Source organism: Neofelis nebulosa, chromosome 1 (genome assembly GCF_028018385.1).
Source record: "Neofelis nebulosa isolate mNeoNeb1 chromosome 1, mNeoNeb1.pri, whole genome shotgun sequence".
NCBI classification, from domain to species: Eukaryota; Metazoa; Chordata; class Mammalia; order Carnivora; family Felidae; genus Neofelis; species Neofelis nebulosa.
This window is the reverse complement of record NC_080782.1, coordinates 135,506,229-135,532,542: the sequence shown is the minus strand read 5'-3', so window position 1 is coordinate 135,532,542 and position 26,314 is coordinate 135,506,229. Positions and strand designations below refer to the sequence as shown.

The 26,314-nt window shown below is 40.9% G+C and overlaps 1 protein-coding gene across 1 annotated transcript in view; it reads left to right on the top strand.

Annotated features, from left to right (window-relative positions):
- The window catches only part of MEGF10 (multiple EGF like domains 10), a 187,649-nt gene that overhangs the window by 24,903 nt on the left and 136,432 nt on the right, over window positions 1-26,314 (top strand). The window contains exon 2 of the mRNA XM_058737309.1: window positions 20,015-20,153. Within this exon, the coding sequence (XP_058593292.1) occupies window positions 20,038-20,153 (116 nt within the window). The 5' untranslated portion in view covers window positions 20,015-20,037. The remainder of the gene's footprint in view (window positions 1-20,014; window positions 20,154-26,314) is intronic.

Here is a 26,314-nt window from a genome sequence, read left to right as displayed (position 1 = left end):
ACGGGTGCTTGTGTGCCCCGAGCTTTGCTTGTTTGCCATGGAAATCCTGGTTGGAACAGAGACCGATGCCATTCAGGCAGCGAGCGGGAAGCTGCTTGTATGGGGAGGCTTTTTTGGCACTGTGTCCAACATGCACTCCAGTCAATCACGGTAAAGTGCCTAATAACAGATGTGGTAATTGAGCCTGAAGAACTCTGTCTCTATTTTCTCGTTTTTATTGCAGGGAACAACAAAGTGCCTCATTAAACCTCCAATCGTGCTGATTTTTGAATTGGGCGCACCGATATTGTCCAAAATGTCATCTCTGCAAGGGCTTTCTTCCTAGGTCCTTATCGGGCCAGCGTGCTGCCAGGGAAAGGTTGGATCAGTGTGGGGGAGGACAGTTCCGCTCTGTCTATGGCGCCCTCTGGACTCCAGTAGCAAAGCATATGAAGATTCCAGGGGTACAATCAGATTCCTTTAAGTACCTTCCATATGAACAGTTTTAGCTTCTACATGCTTGTGTGAATATAAAATGCTCCCTGATTCTCTTAGGCTCAAATTATACTGCGTAGAGCAAGAAAGTCACTTCTAAGTTTTCAATCTCAGAGAGGTTTCAGAGAACCTGAAACCATGGTAAATTACCATATTTTAAAAGGATAAATGATCTTGGAAAAAAATTTAATTACATCTGAAAAGGTCTGTCTTTGATTGTGGCAGCTTCTAAAGCAAATGTCTTCATTAAAGTTGTTTCTTTCTTCTTTTTTAATGACGAACGTGAGTCTGGCTCATCCTTACAGAAAGTGAATCTAAGAATTTAATGACTTGGGACAGGTGGAAAAAGTAGATGTCCTTAACAGTAAGAGAACGCAGCTCGGAACTTCCTCTTCGGCTCCACTGAAGAGTTCAGAGCTGCTTCTGTGCAATTGTGTTGCTCTTGGGAAGGAGCCAAGGGCGCCTCCCATATCTGACATGGCTCTGTTGGATAGTGTAGATTTGGAAGCTGCATTTTTATCACGGAGATAATTTTTTTGTTTCTGGTCCATGGTGGCTTTCGGCGTAGAGATTTGTGTAGACATTTTGTTTTAAATGTTTGAAAAGGCTCTGGATCCCATTTTATAAAATTATTGATTCATTTCCTTGTCTCGTGATGCATGATTTTGAGTTTTCCAAGATATTTCCATGAGGATTTCTAGATGGCTGTATTCTTAAACTTAGCTTTTAATCTGACCCACATGAAGCAGCTGACTCATAGAGCATAATCAAGATGTAATCTCAATTCTTATATAGTGAAGCATAAACTTGACCTACTTGTCTGATTAGCGCTGAACAAGTAATTTGAATGTATTTAACATTTGGATATACACGTTTGTGTAAAGGCCTTAGCAACCTTAATGTTACTCCATATTTGTTGACTCCTCTGACACCCAGGGTTTATAATTCACTTTTAAGCACCTTTATCCATTTAGGCAACATTTTCCATCATTCATGTCAAACAGGTTTCTTGCCAAATATGAAAGCAGGCATGCTTAGGCTCAGATTTTTACCACGTAGAAATTTAAGAAACAAATGGGGCTCCTGGGTGGCTTAGTCAGTTAAGTATCTGATTCCGGCTCAGATCATGATCTTGCAATTCATGAGTTCGAGCCCCAGGTTGGGCTTTGTGCTGACAGCTCAGAGCCTGGAGCCTGCTTTGGATTCGGTGTCTCCCTCTCTCTCTGCCCCTCCCATGCTCATGCTCTGTCTCTCTTGCTTTCTCTCTCTCAAAAATAAATAAATATTAAAAAAATTAAAAAACAAAAAACAAAGATATAGTGGGAAAGACCCATGGTTCAAGCAGAGACCCTGTAGTCATCAAAGCTTTTCTTTAAATAAGATTCGGATTAGTTTTCTTATATTTTTTCTTTTTTTTTTTTTTTTTTTTTTTTTTTAATGTTTATTTATTTTTGAGACAGAGAGAGACAGAGCATGAACAGGGGAGGGGCAGAGAGAGAGGGAGACACAGAATCTGAAACAGGCTCCAGGCTCTGAGCTGTCAGCACAGAGCCCGACGCGGGGCTCGAACTCACGCACTGCGAGATCGTGACCTGAGCCGAAGTCGGCCGCTTAACCGACTGAGCCACCCAGGCGCCCCTCTTATATTTTTTCTAAGAACAGCAAGATATTCTGGGATAATACAGCTTATGTTTAATTCTAGTTCTTTTTTTAAAAAATTTTTAATGTTTACTTATTTTTGGGAGAGAGAGAGCGTGAGCGCGGGTGGGGCAGAGAGAGAGGGAGACACAGAGTCCGAAGCAGGCTCCAGGCTCTGAGCTATCAGCAAAGAGCCTGACGTGGGGCTTGAACTCATGAACCGTGAGATCATGAGTTGAGCTGAAGTTGGACACTTAACTGATTGAGCTACCCAGGCGTCTCAGTTCTAATTCTATTGTTGGAGAAATATTTCTATAAATTAGTGATGAAGTGGAAACTTGGCCAAGCAAGAGTGGCCCTGGGTGAAAGTATCATCTCCTGGTGGAATAGATCACATCAGGAATGCTTTCTCAAAGTTACTTGGGCTCCCAAATGATGCATTTGTTTTCCCCAATATGGATCCCCTCCTCAGTTATTAATCTCTCACCTCAAGCCTTTGGACTCATGTCAACTACTTATGATTCACAGGGTGTGATCCGCTGATTGCCCTTTGACCTCTCAGATCACTGCCCGGTATGATGTGAATGTCTTGTGCCCCGTAGCCTCGAGTTTTGTTCTAGCTCAGTAGTAACAACCATTTCTGGAGCCTCTGTTATAGTCTTCCAGATGTGGAGAGAAGCGATAATCAGGGAGAAGGGCAGCGGAAGACAAGAGCAAGACACGGGCTCTGCTTTCAAGGGGTTTGTAGTCTAGTTGAGAAGGCATGACTGAAGTCCCAAGATGAACTGCAGTCTCAGGTAACATACACATTATCAGACGAAGGATGTGCTGAGTTGGTTGCATCAGAGGTTTCTATGCAGTTTTTAGTGAAAAGACTAAAGAATATTTTTACTGAGGTCCTAACACATCATTAACTAGATATTCAATGAGAGAATAAATTATTGCAGAGAGAGAAGTAAGTTGACAGGAAGCTTATGTAATGGTGTGAATTTCAGGCACTCAGTGAGGCTTAGATGTTGACCCAAGGGAATTATAGACCTGAATCACAGACCCTTGAAAATTAGTGGGGCAGGAAAAATATAATCTGTGCAGGAAACCATTTCCACCCTCCACAGATTCTCCAATTCAGACGGTCTTCATGGATAGTTTAAATCCATTCGATTTTATTTTTCCATTTTAGATGAAATGATTAGAATGTTTAAAACCTTGAACAAATGACAGTGATACAGTTTATATGAACTGATTCTTCATAAGAAGGAAATGGATGCATTCAGTGTGATGGGGTCAACTTAAACTTGAATGCTTTCTGCTACCTGTAGTTTCTATTATTTATGACAAAGTGAAGATATTGCCATTAGAGATTTGGAAATTAAAAAAAAAAGAGTCAAGGAAGAGGATTTATAATAAAAGCAAAAGAGAAATGACCTTTTTATTTTTTTTTAACGTTTATTCATTTTTGAGAGGCAGAGAGAAACAGAACATGAGCTGGGGAGGGGCAGAGAGAGAGGGAGACACAGAATCTGAAGCAGGCTCCGGGCTCTGAGCCGTCAGCACAGACAGCCCAATGCGGGGCTTGAACCCATGAAATGTGAGATCATGACCTCAGCCAAAGTCGAATGCTTAACCGGCTGTGCCACCCAGGCGCCCTTAGAGAAATGACCTTTTTAAAAGAGCAAGAATGGAAGAAGGGAAGACATTAAACAAAATGTCATAAATTGGGCCTGTGGCCCTCCAGAGTTCAGAGCTCATGGCTTCAGTTCAGATACCTTTAGTCTCTTCACTTCAAATGCCCTTAAAGAGTTATCAGAATCTGCTTAAGAATGAAGGTGTGATTCACCATGAAATCCGTAATTTTTTAATGTTAATGTTATAAATAATTAATATTATTTTAATATTAATATGTACTATTTAATATTAATGTTTACTATTTAATGTTAATGTAATTTATTTATTCTTAACATTATACTTGTGCATTTATGCCCATCTGTGGCATCAATTTTCTTGCCTTATTTAGGTAACATACAAACAGTAATGTACATTTGGGGTCCATTAAAATATTCTTTTAGGTGTAGTTGCATTGTGATCTTTACCAAAGACCTTAGTTGCTTCTCAAAATTAAGCCTTAAAACTACATGAACCCCTTTCTTTTCCTTTTTGTGTGTATTTCAAGCATATATTTTAAATCACCTTATGATATATTTTTTCCCTCTTCTAGATTATATTTATATTACACTTCATGAACACATTGAAACAGGGAAGTCCTTTAGTTACTGTAGGCTGTAATAATCTGCTAATTCTTGAGCAGGGCCACTTATTGAGAATAAAGGAACACCAATGAAAATAAAGCCTTAACCTTTTTTTTTTTTTTTTTTTTTGAGAGAGAGGGAGACAAAGAGAGAGCATCAGCTGGGGAGGGGCAGAGACAGAGAGGGAGAGAATCTTAAGCAGGCTCCATGCAGTGCAGAACCCCGTATAAAGTTCAATCCCACCACTCTGAGATCATGACCTGAGCCAAAATCAAGAATTGGACACTCACCTGACTGAGCCACCCAGGTGCCCCAAAAGCCTTAACTTTTTATTTTTTATTTTTTTTTAAATTAAAGTTTATTTATTTTTGAGAGAGAGACAGAGGGTGAGTGAGGGAGGGGCAGGGAGAGAGAGGGAGACACAGAATCCGAAGCAGCCTCCATGCTCTGAGCTGTCAGCTCAGAGCCCAATGCGGGGCTCGAACTCACTACGAGAGAGTGACCCCTGGCTGAAGTCGGATGCTTAACCGACTGAGCCACCCAGGTGCCCCCTTTTTTTTTTTTTTAAAGTTTATTTATTTTTGAGAGAGAGGGGGACAGAGTGTGATCAGGGAAGGGGCAGAGGGAGAGGGAGACACAGAATCTGAAGCAGGCTCCAGGCTCTGGGCTGTCAAGCACAGAGTTCAACGGGGAACTCAAACTCATGATCCATGAGGTTGTGACCTGAGCCAAAGTCGGATGCTTAACCGAGCTACTTAGGTGCCCCAAGCCTTAACTTTTTAAAAGAATTTACAGAATAACTGCTAATTTAGCCCTTGAAAGTGTCCATAGAATTCTCTTAAGAAAAAAACAGTTTTTTCTCTAATTGAGCCAAACAGTTTTCCAGCAAAGCTTTCATTGTTTTTCTACATTTACAATCACCAGTATTGTAACTATCTAGTTTCAACTCTGGGATTTTCCTTTGCACTTGTATAGTTTAGCAATTAAAGGGGAAAACCTTTATTTTCCATTTCTTCCTTTATATAATGAGAAAAATATTTCAAACTCCCAAACAGCTGATTTACATATTCTGAGCTTTATTCTTCCCATGGGTCATCCATTCAGTCAGCCGATCAGTAGTCAATAAATATTATTGAGCCCCACCCCCATATGTAGCAAGAACATGTAGAGATGAACAGTGTATTGTTTTGACATGAAGAGAGCTAGTAAAGACATGAATAGGAAAATGGTGAATAAAATAGCATGTGTTACCACTCTGACAATGTCCACATCTTCTACTCCCAGGATGCACCAGGAGTATGGGAACAAAGAGGAAGGATGTCTGGGTTGGCTTGGGAGTGCTCCTAAGAGGAAGTAATATTTGATTCTTAAAAAATAATTGGGGGGGGCGGGGAAGGCGCTTAGGTGGCTCAGTCGGTTACATGTCTGACTCTGACTCAGGTCATGATCTCATGGTTTGTGGGTTCCAGCCCCACATCAGGCTCCGTACCTGTTGGGACTCTCTCTCTGTCCCTCTCTCTCTGCCCCTACCCCGCTTGCATGTGCTTGCTCTCTCTCAAAATAAATAAACTTAAAAAAAAAAAAAGAAGAATTGTGAAATTCAAGTAGCAGTCACTGCTTAAGTGATAGATACAGATGATACATATTCACATCATCTTGAATGAAGGAGTGGCAGTTTGGACTTGACCGAAAAGGAAAGCTCTCAAAAAGTTTGAAGTATAGAAGTGTGATATTCTGATTTGTGAGTTTTTTTCATTCTTTTTGTTTTTGAGAAAGAGAGGAGTGTGTGTGCGCGCACGTGCATGCAGGTAAAGGGCAGAGAGAGAGAGAGAGAGAGAGAGAGACAGAATCTTAAGCAGGCTCAACGCCCAGCACCTGACCTCATGACCTTGAGATCATGACCTGAGCCAAAATCAAGAGTCAGACGCTTAACCAGCTGAGCCACCTAGGTGCCCCTGTTACTTGTGTTTTGAAAGAATTGGTGGGAGCATGGAGGACCGATTGGAAGTTGATTGGTAAAAAGGATAAATCAATCAAACTGAAAAGCTGTTCAAAAGTTAGTGTTTCTACACTTTGGTTTTAAACTTGCTCTTAGTAAAACCTACTTCATCTTTATAATAAAAAGTCAAACAAAAGGACCAATACTAGCTACTTGCTTATTGCTATAGAACAAGAAATAATAGTAGATAAATGATAAATGATAGAGGCATATATTTCACAACCCTTTATTTTGTATTTCAATATTAAAATGCAATTTAAAACTTAATAACCCTTTCAGGAATAGCCAACCAAAAAGCGGCCATTTCTTCATTTCTGATCGAAGTTTTTGCTAACATATAAAAGTGATAATTTAAAAGAAATGGATCATGGTAAGTAGGTACAGTTGGCATCACTGGCTGAAAATGAATTTAAAAGTACTTTGGAAAGCAGATAAAGTGGTCAAATGTTATGTCAAAAAAAGTAAAATCATCCTAGAATATACAATAAACACGTGAGTTAAGAGTTGGCACCTCTTACAACAATTTTGCCACTGGAACATTGACTGATGCCTGAAAAATTGTAAAAAATAAATTAATGGAAAACTTTTCCGATAAGCAGATTGAGCATAATTGGCTGAGAATGAGAGAGAAAAAACTAAAATGCCCATAAAAATGATAAAACCTGCCCTATTTCAAACTAACAAATTCAAAGTCCTCTCCCAGAACTTTTAAAAAACAAAGAAAGAGAAGTATTTTTAGGGTAATTTAAGGTACATAAGTGATGTGCAACTGCTTCTTAGTACATAAAAATGATTAATTCTTGTAAAACTCCTGACTTGAAATATGTATTTTTCAACAGATATTTATTTATTTGTTCAATTTACCAGTTCCGAACCTTGCTAGACTTGAGAGGTCTTGCTAGATTCAAGTTTTTTGTTTTTAATTCTTTGTTCAAATCTACATACTTAACTCCTCTCTATACTTTATTCTTTAAATTCATTCATTCATTCATTCATCATTTATTCATCCATTCATTTGCCCTCCTCTCTGCTAGGTGCTGTTCTAGGGGTCAAGGATGCCAGAGAAAACCAAAAAGCATCATTGCACTGAAGAAATTGGGGGTTGTATATTTATCTTTCTTCAATTTCCTTGCAGCAGCCATTAGCAAAACTTTGAGGAGGACTGTGTCTAATTTGCTCCTTCGATGCACAGATTAAGTAGACCTAATTCACTGTGAGCTCCTCCTCCTTGAAATGAAAAGGATCATTCACAAGTTGCCTTGGACATTTCATCAATATTTATGTTAAGCTTTTGTAAGAACTCTAGGACTAATAATTTGTATATTTATATTCTATTAAGACTGGCATTAGCCACAGGAAAAAAAAATGTAATTGCATCTTGATTATCTTGCTGTGCAGCAATTCATAATATTGTGCAAGAAAAACTGACAGGATCTTAAATTTGGGGCCAATATTAGCCTAAGGAGAAGCTGTTTATGAAATAGCTCTGTGACCTTGGGCATACACCGAATTTCTCTGGACCACGGCATCACCATTTGTAAAATTGAAAGTATTGGACCAGCTTCCTGCTAAAGGCTATGTTCACACAAAAGCCAATGACTCTTAGGCATTCTGGAAGTTTATAAGAAAGACAAATGAAAAATACAACTCTCTTTTTTTAAGTTTGCTTGCCATGCAAGTTGCTCTCCTGGCTGATATTTGTGAAAGGGAAATAAAGCAGAGAAAGAATGAACGACGCGGCAGTGATCAAAGTCTGATGCCAAGCCAGACTAGAATTTACCTCAGTCGCTATACTTTCCTGTCCCATGACTTGCAGATACTGAATTACCCTAAAAATGGCGGAGAAGAACAAGTACAGAGACGCACGGAAATCAGACGAGAGGATTATGGATCATGTGAATAAAGGAAGTAATATGGAGAATGGCCCTTCATTTCCCATCAATATGAGATTGTTCTCGAACCATTATACAGGGTCAGACAGGGTCACTTGTTGAATAAAATATCTGTCTAGATACCACAGGAAGTGGTGTTGCTACTTCAACATGTGGTACTTTATCTCCTCAAACAAAGCCCTATTTTAGGAGTTGTAAAGTTGGGGTTTGGGTTGTGGCTTCTCATATTTGCATATATATGCAATTGGTAAGGAAGCGGAGGTGGGAGGGAAGGCTGCCCAAGGATTTTCTCCTTAATGTGCTGGCCAAACGCAACTCTGAATAATTATGTCCTTCCGCCTACTTACATTTCTTCAGCAGTTTCCTCACATTTTCCCTGAAATCTCCAAAGCTTTTGACTATGTGTGCTGAAAACCATAAGGATGAAAGTGTCCAGACTCCTTTGTGGCCGTGCCTGCTGCAAGAGATGTCTGTGGTCACTCTGCATCCTGGTCTGGATTAGTGGTTCCGAAGTGAGTAACCCTGGGAAGAATGGCAGTTGAATCCCGATGTCACTGATTATTTGAAACATCTGTATGCTGTAAATATGGAAATACCTTTCGTACTTTCCAATTCAGGTTCTCAGTTTTGACCAGGAAATAGCTTAGTCACTTGGAGAATCTAGCTTTTAATGAATTTGCATTTCAAGAAGCATTTCTTGTTCTGTTATACAGATAGACTGTTATTTTAGAAAGACCCTAGCTTGTTCACGGGGTGAAGATTTGACTAAAAGTAGGAGCCCTGAGTCTAGGTTCCAGTGTTAGACTACCCACAAACTAGCTCCGTGATGTAACTGAGTCACCATGACTTGGGGGCTCCAATTATTTTTTTCACAAAAATGAAAGGATTTGGGGGTGCCTGGGTGGCTTGGTCAGTTAAGCGTCCAACTTCAGCTCAGGTCACGATCTCCAGGTTCATGAGTTTGAGCCTCGCATAGGTCTCAATGCTGACAGCTCAGAGCCTGGAGCCTGCTTTGGATTCTGTGTCTTCTTCTCTCCCTGCCTCTCCCCCACTCACATTCTGCCTGTCTCTCTCTCTCTCAAAAAAAAAAAAAAAAAATGAAAAAAATGAAATGATTTTGACTGGATCCCATAAGGCCTTAAACTCTAACTTTCTGTTCTGTTTTTTAGTATAAAAGCTCTGTGGACCCCAAGATATGTGTAGGGCCCTGGAAACTTTTGGGAGCCAAATGAATGTTACAAGCCTGTTATGAAGTATTAAAAAATAGAGGAGTGCTCTCTCTGTGTGTGTGTGTGTGTGTGTGTGTTTGCGTTAATAGAATCTGGACAGATACAGTTGATATGAAAATTTTCTAAAATCTTGGTTCCACGGAAATTCTTTCCCTCAAAGGGTCTTTGTTCCTCTGGATTTTCTTCTTTAAGAAACAAGCTTTGAGGCGCCTATGTGGCTCAGTTGGTTGTGTCCGACTCTTTCTTGCTTTTGACTCTGGTCATGATCCCAGGGTCGTGGGGTTGAGCCCCACATCAGACTCTGTGCTGAGCATGGAGTCTGCTTGAGATTCTCTCCCTCTTTCTCTCTCTCTCTCTCTCTGCCCCTCTCCCCTCACTGGCATGTCTTCTCTCTCTAAAATAAAGTAAAATTAATTTAATTTAATTTAATTTAATTTAATTTAATTTAATTTAAAAGAAGTAACCTTTGGGGAAATGAAGGCTTGACTTGGATTGCTCAGCTCTGCCCTAATAGTAAGTATCTCAGAAATTGAGAGTTAACATAATGATCCAGAGTTAGGAGACCAGGTGACATAGAGGTGACCCTTGTCATGTGAATGATGTGGGCAGAATGAGGGTGGTCATCCTTCCTGTGATAGCAGATAGCAGTGTGCACCAATGAAAAGGACCTTCCTGAGAGAGGGACCATGCAAACACTTAGGATCCCAATTACTGCCCCTGTCCTCCCCCAACCCCCATATGCAAGGAAAGACCTAAGATTTTGATGATTCTCAAGTATCATGCTGCATGTCAGAGAATTTCCCACTGGTATTTTGATTGGTCTGTCCAATCAGCTTCCGCGATCTGTATTGTTGGTTCAAAGAAAAAAAAAAATGACAGTAGGCCTCCCTTTCTTCCTGGGCTGATCAAGTTCTATTTTCTAGTTCATTTTTCTCAAACCCATTCATTCTTTGCCTGAGGTCTTATTAGGTGTTCAGCTATTTTACCTTGGGTCGATCTTGAACCACGATATGAAGTGCCATTCCTGACATGGGTCTAACATTCCTCTTCACTCCCTCACTTTTCCACTCTGTGTTCCGGACAGTCTTGCCCATTTGCCTTTCCCTCTGGAAAGTTTCTTTCTCTGCCTTTGCCCATGGTGGTTCCTCTGGGGACAACCTCCCCTGCTCGATCTACCCAGCACAGTCTTCAACAGTGCTAACTCCTATGCCCACTCACCAGTCGGGAATACTTTCTGAATGTTCAGACTTATTTCATAACCCCTTTGACTCTAATCACATTTTCCGTTGCCTTGTCATTACCATACACATGATACCACTCTCGTGTTCAATTGTAAACTCTTTGAGGGCAAAGATAGTCTTCTCTGGTGTTTGCTGATCGAAAGAACAATTGTTTGTTTGAAATTTTGAAAAATTCCTATGTGACAGATGGTTAAAATAATTACATGATTAGGACAGTTGATGAAAATTGAATCCAGTCTCTAGATTAGATAGTAGTATTGCATCAAGGCTAATTTTTTTTTCATTTAGATAATTGTAATTATATATGTAAATGTCCTTGTTCTGGAAATGTACATTGATGTATTTAGAGGTATAGAGGCATGATTACGTACAAATTACTCTCAAATGGTTATATGTGTATGCGTGTGTGTGTGTGTGTGTGTGTGTGTGTGTGTAAGTAGATAGTTATAAAGTAAATGTGGCAAAATGTTAGCAGCTGGTGAGTCTGGGTGAAGGGCGTTCTTTATTTTTGTAGCTTTCAGATAAATTTGAAATTATTTCAAAATAGAGAGTTAAAAAACAATAATTAAACTTCAATTTTTGTATATATATTTTATTCAGATATATTATCAGAGATTAAAAAAAATGACTTCAGAGGTAGGAAAGTAAAAGGAACATTTATTTGTAGAGGAAAAAGTATATGTTATATTTTATAAGGTACAGAGCACATGATGAACTCTCCAGGTTATCGTGGCGCAGGTCGGTTCTCCTGGATATTCAAATGCGAATGATCAAGGATAAGTGGCAGGATAATATAGGACAATGCTTTGTGTGGAAAAGCAGCAGATACACCTCAAAACCCAGGCATTGTGAGGTCATGCCACTTGGAACAAAATAACTGGAGCTGTAATTAGAAGATGATGGTCTCCTGCTGGGAGTTAGAATGCGGGGAAAAGATTTCAGAATCATCACATGTGGTTTCTGCTGTGCGTTACTACTGAAGATGTCAGCAAAATCGTGAGTGTTATTGAGAGCATTTTGGAAGTCCAACGAAATATGTTTGGTATATTAAAATACAGACTTATGGGCTATCGATTGCTGTGTAACAAATTACCTCAAAACTTAGTGGCTTAGAACAGCAAACGTTCATTACTTCGGTTTCCGTGCATCAGGAATTTGGGAGAAGCTTAGCTGGTGGCTCTGGCTCAGGGTCTCATGAGGTTGTGGTCCGTATGTCTGCAGGGGCTACAGTCACTTGAAGGCTTGCCTGGGGCTGGTGGGTCCACTTGCATGGCTGTTGGCGGGCAGCCTCAGTTCTTCCCTTTGCTGCTTGGGTGTCTGAACGACATGGGCAGCTGGCTTCCTGCAGAATGGTGATCCAAAAAGCAAGATGGAGACCGCAAACCCCCGGGGTGACCTAGGTTTAGAAGTAATACTTTGTCATTTTTGCAATATCCTTTTGGTTACACAGTCTGTTCACTGAGAGATGGGCTTACACAAGGCAGGGGTCATTGGACGTCATCCTGGAGGTCGGCTACGAAGCTAGGGCATGATTAGGGCTGCCAGAGCATAGTTGTTGAAAAAGGAAACAAAGGTAAATTTTACAAAAGGGATGATAGGGCTTTTTTTGTTTTTGTTTTTGTTTTTGTGGACGGGCCAAAAAATGAGGACTCCAGATTGAGAAGAATGAGTGGGAATGTTAATGAAGAATGTTAAATCGTGAGAAGTTTAGGAAAAATCAAGATGATTTTATTCACTGAAGCCTGGAATGAGAAGGAGTGTTTGAAGTTTCTTTTTCCAATAAAAAAAGAGAGGTATTGTTTCCCCAATAGGAGATAAGTAGACCGAACCAAGAAAATAAAACTGTGATTCATAATGGTTTAAAACCACAACAGCTGTCCTTAATATCGACCCTATTTACTATTATTTCTCTCAGTCCTGCCAATTCTTTCTTTTACTGGTTTTTCCCATACTTCCTACCCATCCATGGGCAGTTCTGCCCCCTACCTGAATGCACTAACTTCTGCCCACTTTCTTTGCCTCCAGTATCTGTTCCCTTATTGAATTTTGCTCGCCCCTCTGCGTTAATCTCCCAAACACCTCTTTCATTAAATAATGCACTCTGCTCAAAGACTTAAGTACATCCCACTGCAGACAGGGTAAAACCATATGAACTCCGTAGCCTGGTGCTCAAGAGCCTTCGTTATCGAGTGCTACCTACCTGTCTAGCACTGCTTCTCATGATTCCATGTAAGACCTCCTGCTCTCCACCTTCAAGGCTTGGCTCCCACTTCTCCCTTTGCCTCATGACCTGTTGCCATGGTTTTCATTTACTCAGGGTTCCCTTTTACCCAGATATGAGCTGTCAACCGATTGCCGATGCTGTAGGTCATAAGCCAGATTGGTTCACGTCTCTGCTGTTTTCATTGTCTGATTTCCAGTGAAGCGTGTAATCTCAGCCAATGAGATTACGTATGTGAAGTGCAAGGCATGAGATAGATGCTCAGTGACTTCTAGTTCATTTTCTTTTGAACGCTTCTGTTAAAGTTTGACCCCTTTCGTGAAACTGTTTTGCTCAGATTGATTTTTCCCTCCTGTTAAAACTCTGGCAGTTTATTTCTGTGTTGCCTCATTTGGCAAATAATGATATTTTATTTAGAATTTGACCTGTTGAGGGCAGAGACCATGCCTTATAAGTCATAGTGGTCCCCTCAGTTGTTTGAACTTAGATCCTTAGTGAGTATTGTTTGTGAGTTTTTTCCATATGGGGTTGGGATTCCTAGAGATGGTGTGGAGTACTTCCTAGAATTGAGGACATGTGGGTGACCAGGGTCTCCCACAAACTACCTGTTAATGCCACCTAGACAACGCCTATGGGGTTGGCTGGTTAAGTAGATGAGACTGTACCTCTGTGTTCCCACAATAGCCTCTCTGGTCTTAACCATGCCTGCATGGTGCTGTATTGAAATGGTCCGTTTGTGGCCATTCTCCCTGTCGCTGGTGAGCTCCCTCAGGGTAGCCCAGTGCCTGGCATCCTCAGTGCTTTGCCCAGTTTTTGTTTGATGTGAAGTATCCAGTGAATGCCAGAACTGGTATTAAACACTCACTTCATGCTAAGGTTTAGGGATATTTTTTTTGGTTATGAGACCATCACAAGTTTATAAAATAGGAACTGATGAACTTCTTTGATGTCAATAGCCACGTTCGTTTAACTTGTATTCTTAGAGTCTTCCACAGAATGCTGTGTGACCGCCAACATGAGATGATTTAATTTGACTCAGAAGAATATCTCTGTTGTGCTGTTTGATGTAAGCAACGTAATGTGAGGCTCTGCACACACAAAATGTATATAGTTCTTGTATTGCTTCAGATGAAGAGTTATGCTTGGTTAAAGCAATACACTGCTAGAATAACTAGCTTTGGACTGTGAAAATGGAAATCACAACAGTGCCTCCTGGATTCTTTTTGTCTGCAAAGTAGTATTTCTGTGGAAATTTTTATCTGGGATTTTTCTCAGGACAACCAGCACAAGTTATGTTAAATTTTTTTTTTTTTAAAGTAAGCTCTGTGCCCAAGGTGGGGCTTGAACTCACAACCTGAGGTCAAGAGTTACATGAATCAAGAGATACCCCAGAGCTGGAGCTCTGATACTCGATTCATAGGCGTGAAGCTCCAGGAAGAGCACAGGAGGCTACCTTCTGTCCCACCTGGGTGGCCGTTCTGAAGAAAAGCTAGTATGTTCTCTATAGATAACATTATGGAATGATTAAAATTGGTGGCTTTTGGTACCCAGAGAGTGGGTGGGGATTGTGGAAATGTGGCTATCCTCCCTCTCCCTCTCTCTTTTTTAAAGTTCATTTATTTACTTTGAGAGAGAGTGTGTGAGCAGGGGAAGGGCAGAGAAAGGAGGGGAGAGACAGAGAGAATCCCAAGCAGGCTCTGCACTGCCTGCTTGGAGCCCAGTGAGGGGGGTTGAACCCACAAACTATGAGATCACGACCTGAGCTGAGACCAAGAGTTAGAGACTTAACCTACTCAGCCACCCAGGAACCCCCGGAAATGTGGCTATTCTTAATCGAGAAACTTATTTTCGTGGGCACCTGGGTGGCTCAGTCAGTTTAAGCTTCTGACTTTGGTTTCAGCTCAGGTCATGATCTCACAGTTGGTGAGTTTCAGTCCCGCATCGGGTTCTGGGTTGACAGAGTGGAGCCTGCTTGGGATTCTCTATTTTTCCTTTTCTCTCTGCCCCTCCCTCCTTGTGCTCTCTGTCTCTCTCACTGTCTCTCTCTCTCAAAATAAATAAATAAACATAAATAAATAAATAAATAAATAAATAGAAATGTCTTTTCACTTAGAAAATTGTGAGATGATTTTAGGGAAATGTGCTTAAAAAGAAAAAAAAAAACTGGGTGAGGGCATCAAAGTTATTTCTATGTGTGCCCTTAATGATTCTAGGAAGGAAATAGATTTTAGAACCAGAAAGGATTGTCTAGAATCATTTATTCCTCTGTTGTTGCAAAAATAAATTAGTAAATCAACGCCCTGTTATTTATGTCTCTCTAATACACTGAGAAAGAAACTGCTCCCTCTCGTCAGAACCCTGATTCATCCATTGTAAGGATTGCGTTCAACCTGATTATTTATTGAGGTTTCTGTGAGAATAAGCAAAGCCTACCTTCCTAGTAGGCAGTAAGAGTTAATTCTGCCTGCTGTGTTTCTTTTTTCTAATAGGAGCACTTTAGCAATGCTAATCAGTTGTACTGATTTTCTGTTTTGATTTTTCCATAATAATTAAGTGAATGATATGGAATGCAATCAAGTTTGGCACTAGGGGGTTCATGCAAATGACTCTCTATCTTTCTTTCTTTCTTTTTTTTTTTTACATTTTACATTTTGTTAAATGGAATCATAAGGAAAGTTGTTGGAAGAGGAAGACTGAGTGGGTGGGGGTAGCCTAACTCTTTATTTAGAGTTTTGAATATTTTCCAAATGTCTATTTTAATGAAGCAAATCACCTTGTTACCTTTCTTTTTCAATTGAAATAATGCTATTTTTTTTTAAAGATTGCATTTTGTTTTCAAAGTGGAAGATTAGAGTGTAAGGCAAGATGGCATAGCTTAAAACAGAGACATGAGGGGGAAAAAATGTATTGAACTTTCTTCCTTCAGGGTAGATATAAAGGAATAAAAGGTACCCACATTTGCTCATCAAAACCTATAGAAGAAAACATGAAATAGGGAAAGGGTGTATGTAATGCCCTATCCACTGACTTGGATGGCCTCTCAGTACTATTTTATTTTATTTTATTTTATTTAAGTGTGTATTTATTTTTGAAAGAGAGGGAACAGGGGAGGGCAGAGCGAGAGGAAGGAGAGAATCTCAAGGAGGCTCCACTCTGTCAGCGCAGAGCCCAAACTGGGGCTTGAACTCAGGAAACATGAGATCCTGACCTGGGCAGGAGTCAAGAGCCACCCAGGCACCTCTGCTTTTCAGTACCTTTATTCAACAAGACAGAACAAAACGAAGGAACATCTGTTTCTGAATATAGTGAAATGTTGTATTTCTGTAGTTTTTTACAGCTCATTGGCATATTTGTGCAATGTCCTCTCCCCTCACCATATGAAACATTTGAATCATTTTCTTAAATGGTTTTAACCTGTATATGTGTTTGCATGTTCCCTGAATCTTGATCTAGCAATTATTTTTGCTTTTGATGTTTTATACTTTAACGTAGATTATTCTAGAATTCACTTAATTTTCTAGAATGCAGAAAATCCTTTGGGAATGAGACAAGCTGACGTATATATACATTTTTAAAATGTACTTATATTTTCCCTTCTATGAACACCTCCAGTAGCTTTGCAACACAGAGTTTTCTCTATGCCAAATCTCAAAAGCAAAGGGGAGGTGACCAAATTTTGCTTTTTTTTTTTCTTTTTCTCTGCCATTCCTATAGAGAGGTTAAAGCCTTTGCAGAGCCAGGCATCAAGTGCAGAGCAGGAAGGACTACCGAAAGATTAGCATTAACATTTTTACATCAAAAGAAAACACACAGCCTTTTTCTTTTTCTTGGCAGTTTGATTCACTACTTGCAGCAATTTCTAACTTTACAGACTAAACATTTCTAATTGGGAAATGGATGGTTTGAGTCGAAGATGTGGGTGACTCACGATAAAATAAGCTTTCCAATTTGGGGTAATTGTTGGTAAGTAGATGGCCCATTACTGCTGACTAGTACGTGTTTTTATCTTTGAGGAAAGAATGAAAGTTAATATACATATTTCATACTTCATTGAAACAAAATGCTTATCCTAACATAGATAAAGCAATGAGACAGATACTTGCCATGCTTATCTGTTACAACTAAATATATTAAAGGTTTTGTTTTTTTGAGGAGTGAGGGAAACATTGGCAGTCTATCGCGAGTCTTCAACTGTGAGATGTGATAATAAAAACACCACTTCTTAGGTAAATGGCTGTGGGGGGTTGGATGGAAACACACATCAAAGGTTCGACACAGCGTCTGGCCCACAGCCATCGGTCAGGAAATGTGAGCTGTTACTGCCTTTCGTTATCACTTATATTCATTCCTGTTCAGCAGAGTGGCTTCTTTAGATGCGTCATGTTAAGCTTCAGATCCTACAACTTTGAGACAAACACCAATAATCTGAATTAATTTATAAGCCCTATTTTGGCTACCCACTTATGCTCTTTATGTTAGAATACATTTTGTGATGACTGAAACTCCCCCTTTTGAAGATTTCACGACCTCTCATAGTGGCTTATAGTATCTTAATTTTCCTACAAATTCGTAATCTTTTTTTCTTATTCTAAATCAATGTTTTCTTTAGTGTTAGCTTTTGTCCACTTAGACATAGATGACTTATCACGAGAGACTTACTATCCTTATAATCAGTCTTGATTTTGAAAGACTGAGCACTTCCTCACTTGATCGGTTCTCTTGAATTTGAAGGATAAACTATTTCCTACGGTGAGGTTTTTGCTGGTATTATTGTTGATGTTTTTTGAAGATAATCTTACTCTTTTTTGGAACTGGAGAGTGTTATGGTAAGTGAAATAAGTCATACAGAGAAAGACAGATACCCTATGCTTTCACTCTTATGTGGATCCTGAGAAACTTAACAGAAAGTCCATGGAGGAGGGGAAGAAAAAAAAAAAGAGGTTAGAGATGGAGAGAGCCAAAGCATAAGAGACTCTTAAAAACTGAGAACAAACTAAGGGTTGATGGGGGGTGGGAGGGAGGGGAGGGTGGGTGATGGTTATTGAGGGGGGCACTTGTTGGGATGAGCACTGGGTGTTGTATGGAAACCAATTTGACAATAAATTTCATATTAAAAAAATAAATAAAAGTAATCTCTACACCCAATGTGGGGCTTGAACTCACAACCCTGAGATCAAGAGTCACATGTTCTACCAACTGAGCCAGCCAGGTGCCCTGATAAGCTTACCTTTTTAAACTGCAAGGTTGTTCCACACTTGTGTGGAAAGTTAGTATAGCTTCTCAAAATGCCAGCTTTCACCCCAAAAGTAACTGTTTTAGTCACATAATCTGGCCTATTGTTACTAGTTTCTCTAGTTTACCAACAGGCCAGTTGATATTTATTCTCTTTTTAATTAGTAATAGGTTCAGCTATTTATAGTTCCCTGTCCCATTTTTCTAATGTTTATTTATTATTTGAGAGAGAGAGAGAGAGAGAGAGAGAGGTAGAGGCAGAGAGAGAGGGAGAGAGAATCTCAAGCAGGCTCTGCACTGTCGGTGCAGAGCCTGATGTGGGACTCAATCTCAGGAACTGTGAGACCATGACCTGAGCCAAAATCTTGTCGGACACCTAACTGACTGAACCATCCATGTTCGTTTTTATAATAATTATATAAAATCATTTTATTTTATTTATTTATTTTTTAAATCATTTTATATACATGTGACAATGAAACATTTCCTTCTTACTAAGTGATAAGTTCCTAGAGGTTAGGAGTTGGGCATGGGTTCCAGGTGCAGGCCATGCTTGCTGTTACAACATCCGAGCTGATGAGTGCCTGGCACATAGTAGGTGTTCAATAGATGCTTGCAGATGACTTCGTTTGAGTATCTCATGGGAACCTCATACTTGACATATCTGAAACTGAACTTCAGCTTCTTCCTTCCAAAAGGGGAGGGTGTCTGTGCCTCCCATCTTAGTGAAGAGCATGCCCTCGACCCATGGGGCTATCCCAGGGAGTGCTCGTCTCTTTCATTCCCACCTTCTGTCACCAAGTTCAATGGATTCCAAGTCCTAAAAGCCTCTCAGTTTCACTCAGTTCCCTGCAAGGTCTGTGTTTTCCCCAGTGAAGTTCATGTACTTTGCAATGGTATATAAAACCCATTGTGATATGCCTCTGTCTTTTTCTTGCCTGAATGAATTTGAGCTTCCTAAAATGTGCCTGACCATCCCTTACTTCCGGTTTTCTCTATGTGGACAATTCTCCTTCCTTTTGGTATCTCCTTTGCCCAGCCTGTTTTGCAGATATGTTATTATTTGCTTCTCTGTTGTGTTCTTTCTTCCTCTCAATAATACCAGGATGGTTTTCTCCAACACCCACCTCTAAACAGCTTTATACCTATTTCTGTACACTTATGAAGAACCGTCCATAAGATAGCTGGTTTTGTTTCTGTTGAGCAAATGGGAAAAGTGAAGCACTACGTATAACAATTGTACATCATGATGATTAAATTATAAATGTCTCACTGGCCAGGGACTGAAACCACATCTGTATTTTATGTCCAGTTTTTGCATGGTGCCTAGGATAGAGCAGGCGTTCAGTGCACATTGAATGAATTATTGAATGAATCTCACTTTGAGCTGAGGTGCCTCTCTCTTGAGTCAATGGAGCTTCTGTTTCATCATTTATCCTCTGGGACAAATGAGGCCAGATTCCTCTGTGAGCCCTCTTCTTCTAGAAGGGAAATGTGCCTGGTGAGAGAATCTGGAAGCCTGTGTTGCTCTGTGTTGTTCGGGTAGATTCCTTTAATGTTGGCTGCCATGGATGAGAAGGGCTTTTGTTGTGGTGGCAATTAATGATGTTTTGCACATTTTTGTAATTTACAAAGTGGTGTCCCCCCTGCACAGCACAAGGAATACCTCTCTCTTGGACCATGAAATCTGGTGACCTGTCTATTTAAACACATGGCTTGTTATGCCTCTTTCGGCCCTAGTGACAACTGGTACCGAATGGTTGCTGTATTGAAAAGAATTATGTTTGGGTCACTTTAATGCATCTCTAATTTGGAGTGTTTTTTTTTTTTTTTTTCTTATAGGTTGTTCTTCAGTAAAAAAAAAAATGGTTATTTCTTCGAACTCATGCCTGAGCTTCATTGGTTTATTGTTATGTCTCTGGAGCAGGACAGCATCCTCGCTGAATCTTGAAGACCCTAATGTGTGCAGTCACTGGGAAAGGTAATAGTTTTGAAAGTACTCTGTGAAATGATTTCGGATAAGTTATTTTTTAATGTACTATCATTAGCAGTCTGATCTATGAAATTAGAATTTGAGAAGAGACAATGAAATGACTTATTTATGTAAAAAGCAGACGGTGTTATTCACCTTGGTCTTCTGGAATATAAAGTGAAAGAAAACTTGATCTGTTGATTCCAACACAGGAGCAATTGCATGATGCAGGGAAAATATTACTAGCTCCCTCAAAATGATCTCCCAGGCATCTTCTCCTTGCTCTTGGTCTATTTGCAGTAAGCTCAGGGAGCTAGACTTATGCATGAGGAACCGATGCATGAGCAGTGAAAGACAGCATGAGATACGGTCCTGAAGTGTTGGAATGTACGGTGTAAGAAAACTGGGCTTTATGTGGCCTGAAAAGGGAGACAAGGTTTCTGGAGGAATGGGGCAAAGGCTGAGATGTTCTCAAAGACTTGAATAAGACAAGTGGATGGCGGTGATGATGTGTGGTTCTGGGAATGGAAGGGAGCTTGAAACCAGGGCTACCCAGACCGCTGAGGGCCTTGAGCAAAAGACTAGTGTTAGTACAGGACCGCAGGAGGGCGTGGTTGAATAGATTACAGCAAAGCAGACGATGTAGTGTGCAGATCAGGGCACTTTGCAGTGGGAAATACAGAGGGCGTACGACACAACAGGTCATTGTCAGAGATCCCCTAGTCCTTTTGGGAACACACAGATAGCACAGACCATCCAGTGCCATTACAGTACAGTGAAATGTCGTCTACACCCCTCTCCTGTGCTAGTTGCATTCCTAAGAAAACATCTTTATCCAAAAGTAACATTGTACATGGCAGTTTTTCAAAGAGAAGGTGGCATCCTTCTAGTATGCCCCAGTACTCAAGAATAATAGGTATGTTTGATAGCTGTATATGCCAATGCATCCACCTCTCCATCGTTTGTCCCCATTACCCCCAGCGCCATGAGTAGCGCACCACAGGGTACGCATTCCAGTCACCAGGTAAAAGCCAATACCACACTGTATGTCAACTAACTTGAATTTAAATAAATAAATGAAAAATAAATAAATAAATAAATGGAAAAAAAACCAAACACATGAGCACAGGTCAGAGGTTTCCCAGCACAGCAGCTGGGGTATTGGAGGGGCGCACTGGTTCCTACACACATAGTTCCATTATGAAACTTTAAGCTGTAGAGGAAATACGTGTATGTAATAAAGTTCTATGTGTTTGCAGTATTAACTATATCACATAGAATTGAAGAGGAAGGACCTCCTATTAATTATCCTCATAATCGTTACAGCACCTCCCGTAAGTGTTTCACTTATGAAGTGCATAATAAACACCCATAAATGCATAAAAATGAGTCCGTGAATATAAGAAGGGGTACATTTCACGTTTAAAAAAGGGAGGGCCATTGACGGTTGAATTTGTGGGAGGATGCAAGCTTTGGAATAGAAGGAAAAAATCAAATTCGTAAGATGCTCTGAAATAAGAACCAGTCAGAATCTTGGTCATACATTGATTGTAGGATGTGAAGGAGGCAGGAAAAGGGGGGATTTACAGCCTGCCCGGTGAAAGCGTGGAGGTGTCATTGCACATATGAAAAAAATTAAAGGAAGAGAGTTGATTTGAGAGGGAAGGGTTAGTGTGGTTCTGCCATGTTGTGTTCTTAAGATGGGTGTGAGAGGTGGGCCTGGCTGTGTTTGGGAGTACAGGATTGGGAGTCCCCAGCATGATGAGATTGAACAGGTGGGCTCTCTGAGGGAAAGGCTATAAAGAAAAAACAACCAAGACTAGAGTTAATCCAGCACCCTCTCATACACGCACATTTTGCCCCGATTCCTTGTTCAACGGTTTGACGAAACTTGGCAACACATAATTGCATGTTCTGTTTGCCATTGATAATTCCCGGCATCTAAAACACTGCCTTGCTTGGGGCACGTGCTCAGGAAATAACTGTTGCTTGAGTACCTTCTGACAAGGATTCAAAGGACTTCATATGGAAATCAGTGGGGCAATGGGGAGAGAGGAGAGACAGACAACAAGGGGCACATTGGTCTCTAAACCTAATGCAATCCCACTGTTGAAGAAGTGATTAGAGTAACCTCTAAAATACTAACTAATGAGGGTGAAAGAGTAGGGAAATGATGGAGGGTTTTTTTTCCCCCCCGACTGTATTTTTTTTTCCATGACCTGCTAGAAAAAAGGATGGACAACCGTAATCTTCTTATTGATACATTTCCCATTTTAAGGCTAGATGATGATTCTTTGAAGAAAGGTAGAAGAAACTGGGATTGTTTGACAAGAATGAAGGAAGGAATGTAAATTAAAATGGTCAAATGAAAGTACGGGTGACGCCTTGTCCTGTATTTTCAAAAACACTCAGGTAGGGGCGCCTGGGTGGCTCAGTCGGTTAAGTGTCTGGCTCTATCTTGATGGCATGGAGCCTGCTTGGGTTTTTCTCTGTTTCTCTGTCTCTCTCTCAAAAATACATAAGTAAACATTAAAAAAGGTGAAATAGGGCTTGAATTGAAATGGGGAGAGGAAGATGAGTTTCAAGGACAAAATTCTTGGTAGTAGGTCCGAGCGGGGCTCGCTGTAGCTGTGCCTTATCTAAACCCCACCTGTCCCAAGTGGGTTCGGCTGGAGCCTTGCTTTCCACAGTGTGCTTAATGAGCATTGCCTGTCAGAAATGCAGACCGTCAGGCCCTGCCCCAGGCCTGCTGAATTGTTTATTTTCAGACAAAAGCAGGCCTCCTTTTAATGCAGCGGTTCTCAGAAGGTGTACATGAAATGAAATTAAAGAAAGTTAGGGGCGCCTGGGTGGCGCAGTCGGTTAAGCGTCCGACTTCAGCCAGGTCACGATCTCGCGGTCCGTGAGTTCGAGCCCCGCGTCAGGCTCTGGGCTGGGCTGATGGCCCAGAGCCTGGAGCCCGTTTCCGATTCTGTGTCTCCCTCTCTCTCTGCCCCTTCCCCGTTCATGCTATGTCTCTCTCTGTCCCAAAAATAAAATTAAAAAAAAAAAAAAAAAAAAAAAAAAAAAAGAAAGTTAAATCATTTAGAATATACAGAGGATGCTTGTTGTTAAAGGCAGCCTGCGCAGCGTCCTGGGGGAGACTGATGATTCCGTGAACTTTCTGTTTCTGCTCCGCATCCCTTTCCCTGTTCTGGGAGTTGAAGTGTTTGCATCTATTAGGGTTTCCTCTCAGGAAGACACAAGTGAAGAGGAGCCCTTCTTTGTCCGTCGCCTTGGGGGTGGAGCACAGAAGTGGTACTGATTGCAGCTAGTCCTGAAGCGAGCAAAGAAATGATCATTCTTACCATGTCTGATGAAAGTAACAAGATCATTTTGGCAGATAAAATGTCACTAACCACTTTGGAATGCATCCAAGTGATGATGGCTCCCCCCCCCGCCCCCCCGCCTCCCGTTCTTTGACCTTACATTAAATCTTGCTGGGGTTTCTCCCCGGATGATATTTAATAGGTTAAAATCACAGTGGTGATATGTTTTCAGTGTATTTGAGAAGATTAAGCAAACAAGCAGGAGATGAAGAGTGTATGCATCGCTGTGGGGAAAGTAGCGTAGAATTGAGGTCAGATTCCATTGATACCGCAGTTTGGCGTTTATTGTCTACTTTAGAAGCTTTAGATGTTCTAATGACATCCGAGAGGTAGCATGGGACAGGGTGGTGTCTCGGGGCCGTGGTGTTAGTGCTGGCTGTAGAGTGATTGCTAGCACAGGGAGCTCAGTGCTGATCATTTGTGATAAAAACACGTTTGGGGTCACCTGGGTGGCTCAGTCGGTTAAGCGTACGACTTCGGCCAGGTCATGATCTTACTGTTCCTGGGTTTGAGTCCCGTGTCGGACTCTGTGCTAACAGCTCAGAACCTGGAGCCTGCTTCGGATTCTGTGTCTCCCTCTCTCTCTCTCTCTGCCCCTACCCCACTGTGTCTGTCTCTCTCAAAAAAATGAATAAACGTTGAAAGAAAAACACACGACTGAAGTAGACAGTCAAGAAAGTTCCTTCCCACACTGACTTTAAGAGCAGCCGCTGGTATATGTGCTGCTGAACTGAGTACATAAGAGCAGCTGCTGAGGCACCTGGGTGGCTCAGTCGCTTGAGCGTCTAACTCCTGAATTCGGCTCAGGTCACGATCCCAGGGCCGTGGGATAAATCCCCTCATTGGGCTCCACGCTGAGTATGGCACCTGCTTGGGTTTCTCTCTCTCCTTCCCTCTGCCCTTCTTCCCCACTTGCAGGTGCTCTCTCTCTCTCCCTCTCTCTCAAGAATTTAAAAAAAAAAAAAAAAAAGAGCAGTCGCTGATGAACATGGAGGTGTGGACTGTTAGTAGAGGCGCTGATGAAGTTCAAACAGCAGCCCGGAAGCTGTGATAAAGACCCAGAGGAGGCTAGCCTGTTCAGAGACCTTTCTCCTCAGGATACGAGCACACAGCTTCCACAAAGTGGCCCCTTGAAAAGTGACAAGTTACTTGTTCAACTAGTTAGGTGGGTATTGAGCAAATTTACGGAGTATTTGGCAGTCACAATTTGAAAATTATTTACTAGTCCATGCTTATAATATACTCGAGTTTAACAGTAATTTTCAAAATTATGTGCATTGTATGGTTGTAATAATATAAAAACTAAAAAGCTAACTAAGACTAAAAACGAAAACCCCTGGAGACTGTAAAAAAAAATCTGCTATATGCTATTGGTGGTTACGTATGAGTTAGGGAATTCTCTCCTTAAAATGTTGTTTTCCAAAATTTGTAGTGTGATTGTAATGCCATTAAAAATGGGTAAGAAAAGAGAGAAAGATTGTCTAGAAAAGAGGAAGAATGTATAAAATGCAACAGAAAGGAAATTTGGTGTGAAAAGGCTTAGAGCCTTTCTCCCACAGACTTAACTAGAAGCCTGTTTCTGATCATCGTGCCAAGTAATTTGTTTTCAGTCAGTTCTGAACAGAGTTTGAGCTTCCAGATAATTAAAAAAATTTTTTTTAACATTTATTTATTTTTGAGAGACAGAGAGGTACAGGGCATGAGCGGGGGAGGGGCAGAGAGGAGACAGAATCTGAAGCAGGCTGCAGGCTCTGAGCAAGTTGTCAGCACAGAGCCTGACGCGGGGCTCGAACCCACAAACTGTGAGATCGTGACCTGAGCCGAAGTCAGATGCTCAACCGACTGAGCCACCCAGGCTCCCCTAGCTTCCCAATAATTTTAAGAAGAGGAGTTGAGGTGGAAGAGAAAGGCTCAAAGCATCGTCAATTTTGTCTTTGGTTATTCCCCAAACTGTACATATTTCTCTGTTAAAGCCATATTGTATTGTTTTTAGCCTTGTGAGCTGGCCTCTGTTGAGAGCTCTTAGGGGGTGGGAGCTGCAGAGAAGATGTTCAATACCTTTTCGTTGAATTGGAATCCTAAATGGTTCGATGACCCTTTCATGGAGAAGAGCTTTTGTATCTTCTAAAACCACGGAAGCATCCTGCAAGTGTGTGCTGTTGGTGACGGGCAAGAGGCCAGTGAGCAAATTCCTGTTCTTCGGTATTTCCTCTCATTTGAAACAACCTTACAGGCTGCTAGAAATTAGTGAACATACTTCTCATGATCGCCTATGGAATCCGTTCTGCCATCCACATCAAATGGGCTGCGTTTGCCCGGGACCCATTTGTCTATGATCACTTCTGCTCTTGAAGGCATACAGACGTTTAATGTCATAACATAACCTTTGAAATTTTATGGGAATAAAGCATTAGGTGTAGTTCCAACAAACCAATGTAGTTCACTTGTATCAGTGCTGTAGGGCCTGGTAGAATATTGTTGTCACCCAACTGGCATTGATTTAGAGCGGCTTCTTTTTAACTCCTCTAGTGGAGGAAAGCAGCTGTGTTTTGTTCACAGGTAATACAAGACCGTACCTGTATGGTAGTTTCATATACAGAGGATGTTCATCTGCTTTGCTGTCCACTGAAAACGGAGTGGACAAATAATGCTACAGACCTCGAGGTTCAGTTATTTACAAGCAGCTGGAGAGGCAGGAAAAAAGTTGGCGAGGTCTTCTAATTTGCATTAACGTGAACCTCAGAACAGTGCTGAAGTCAGAAGACATTAATAGCTTACTGTGATATTTCGTTCCAAGAAACT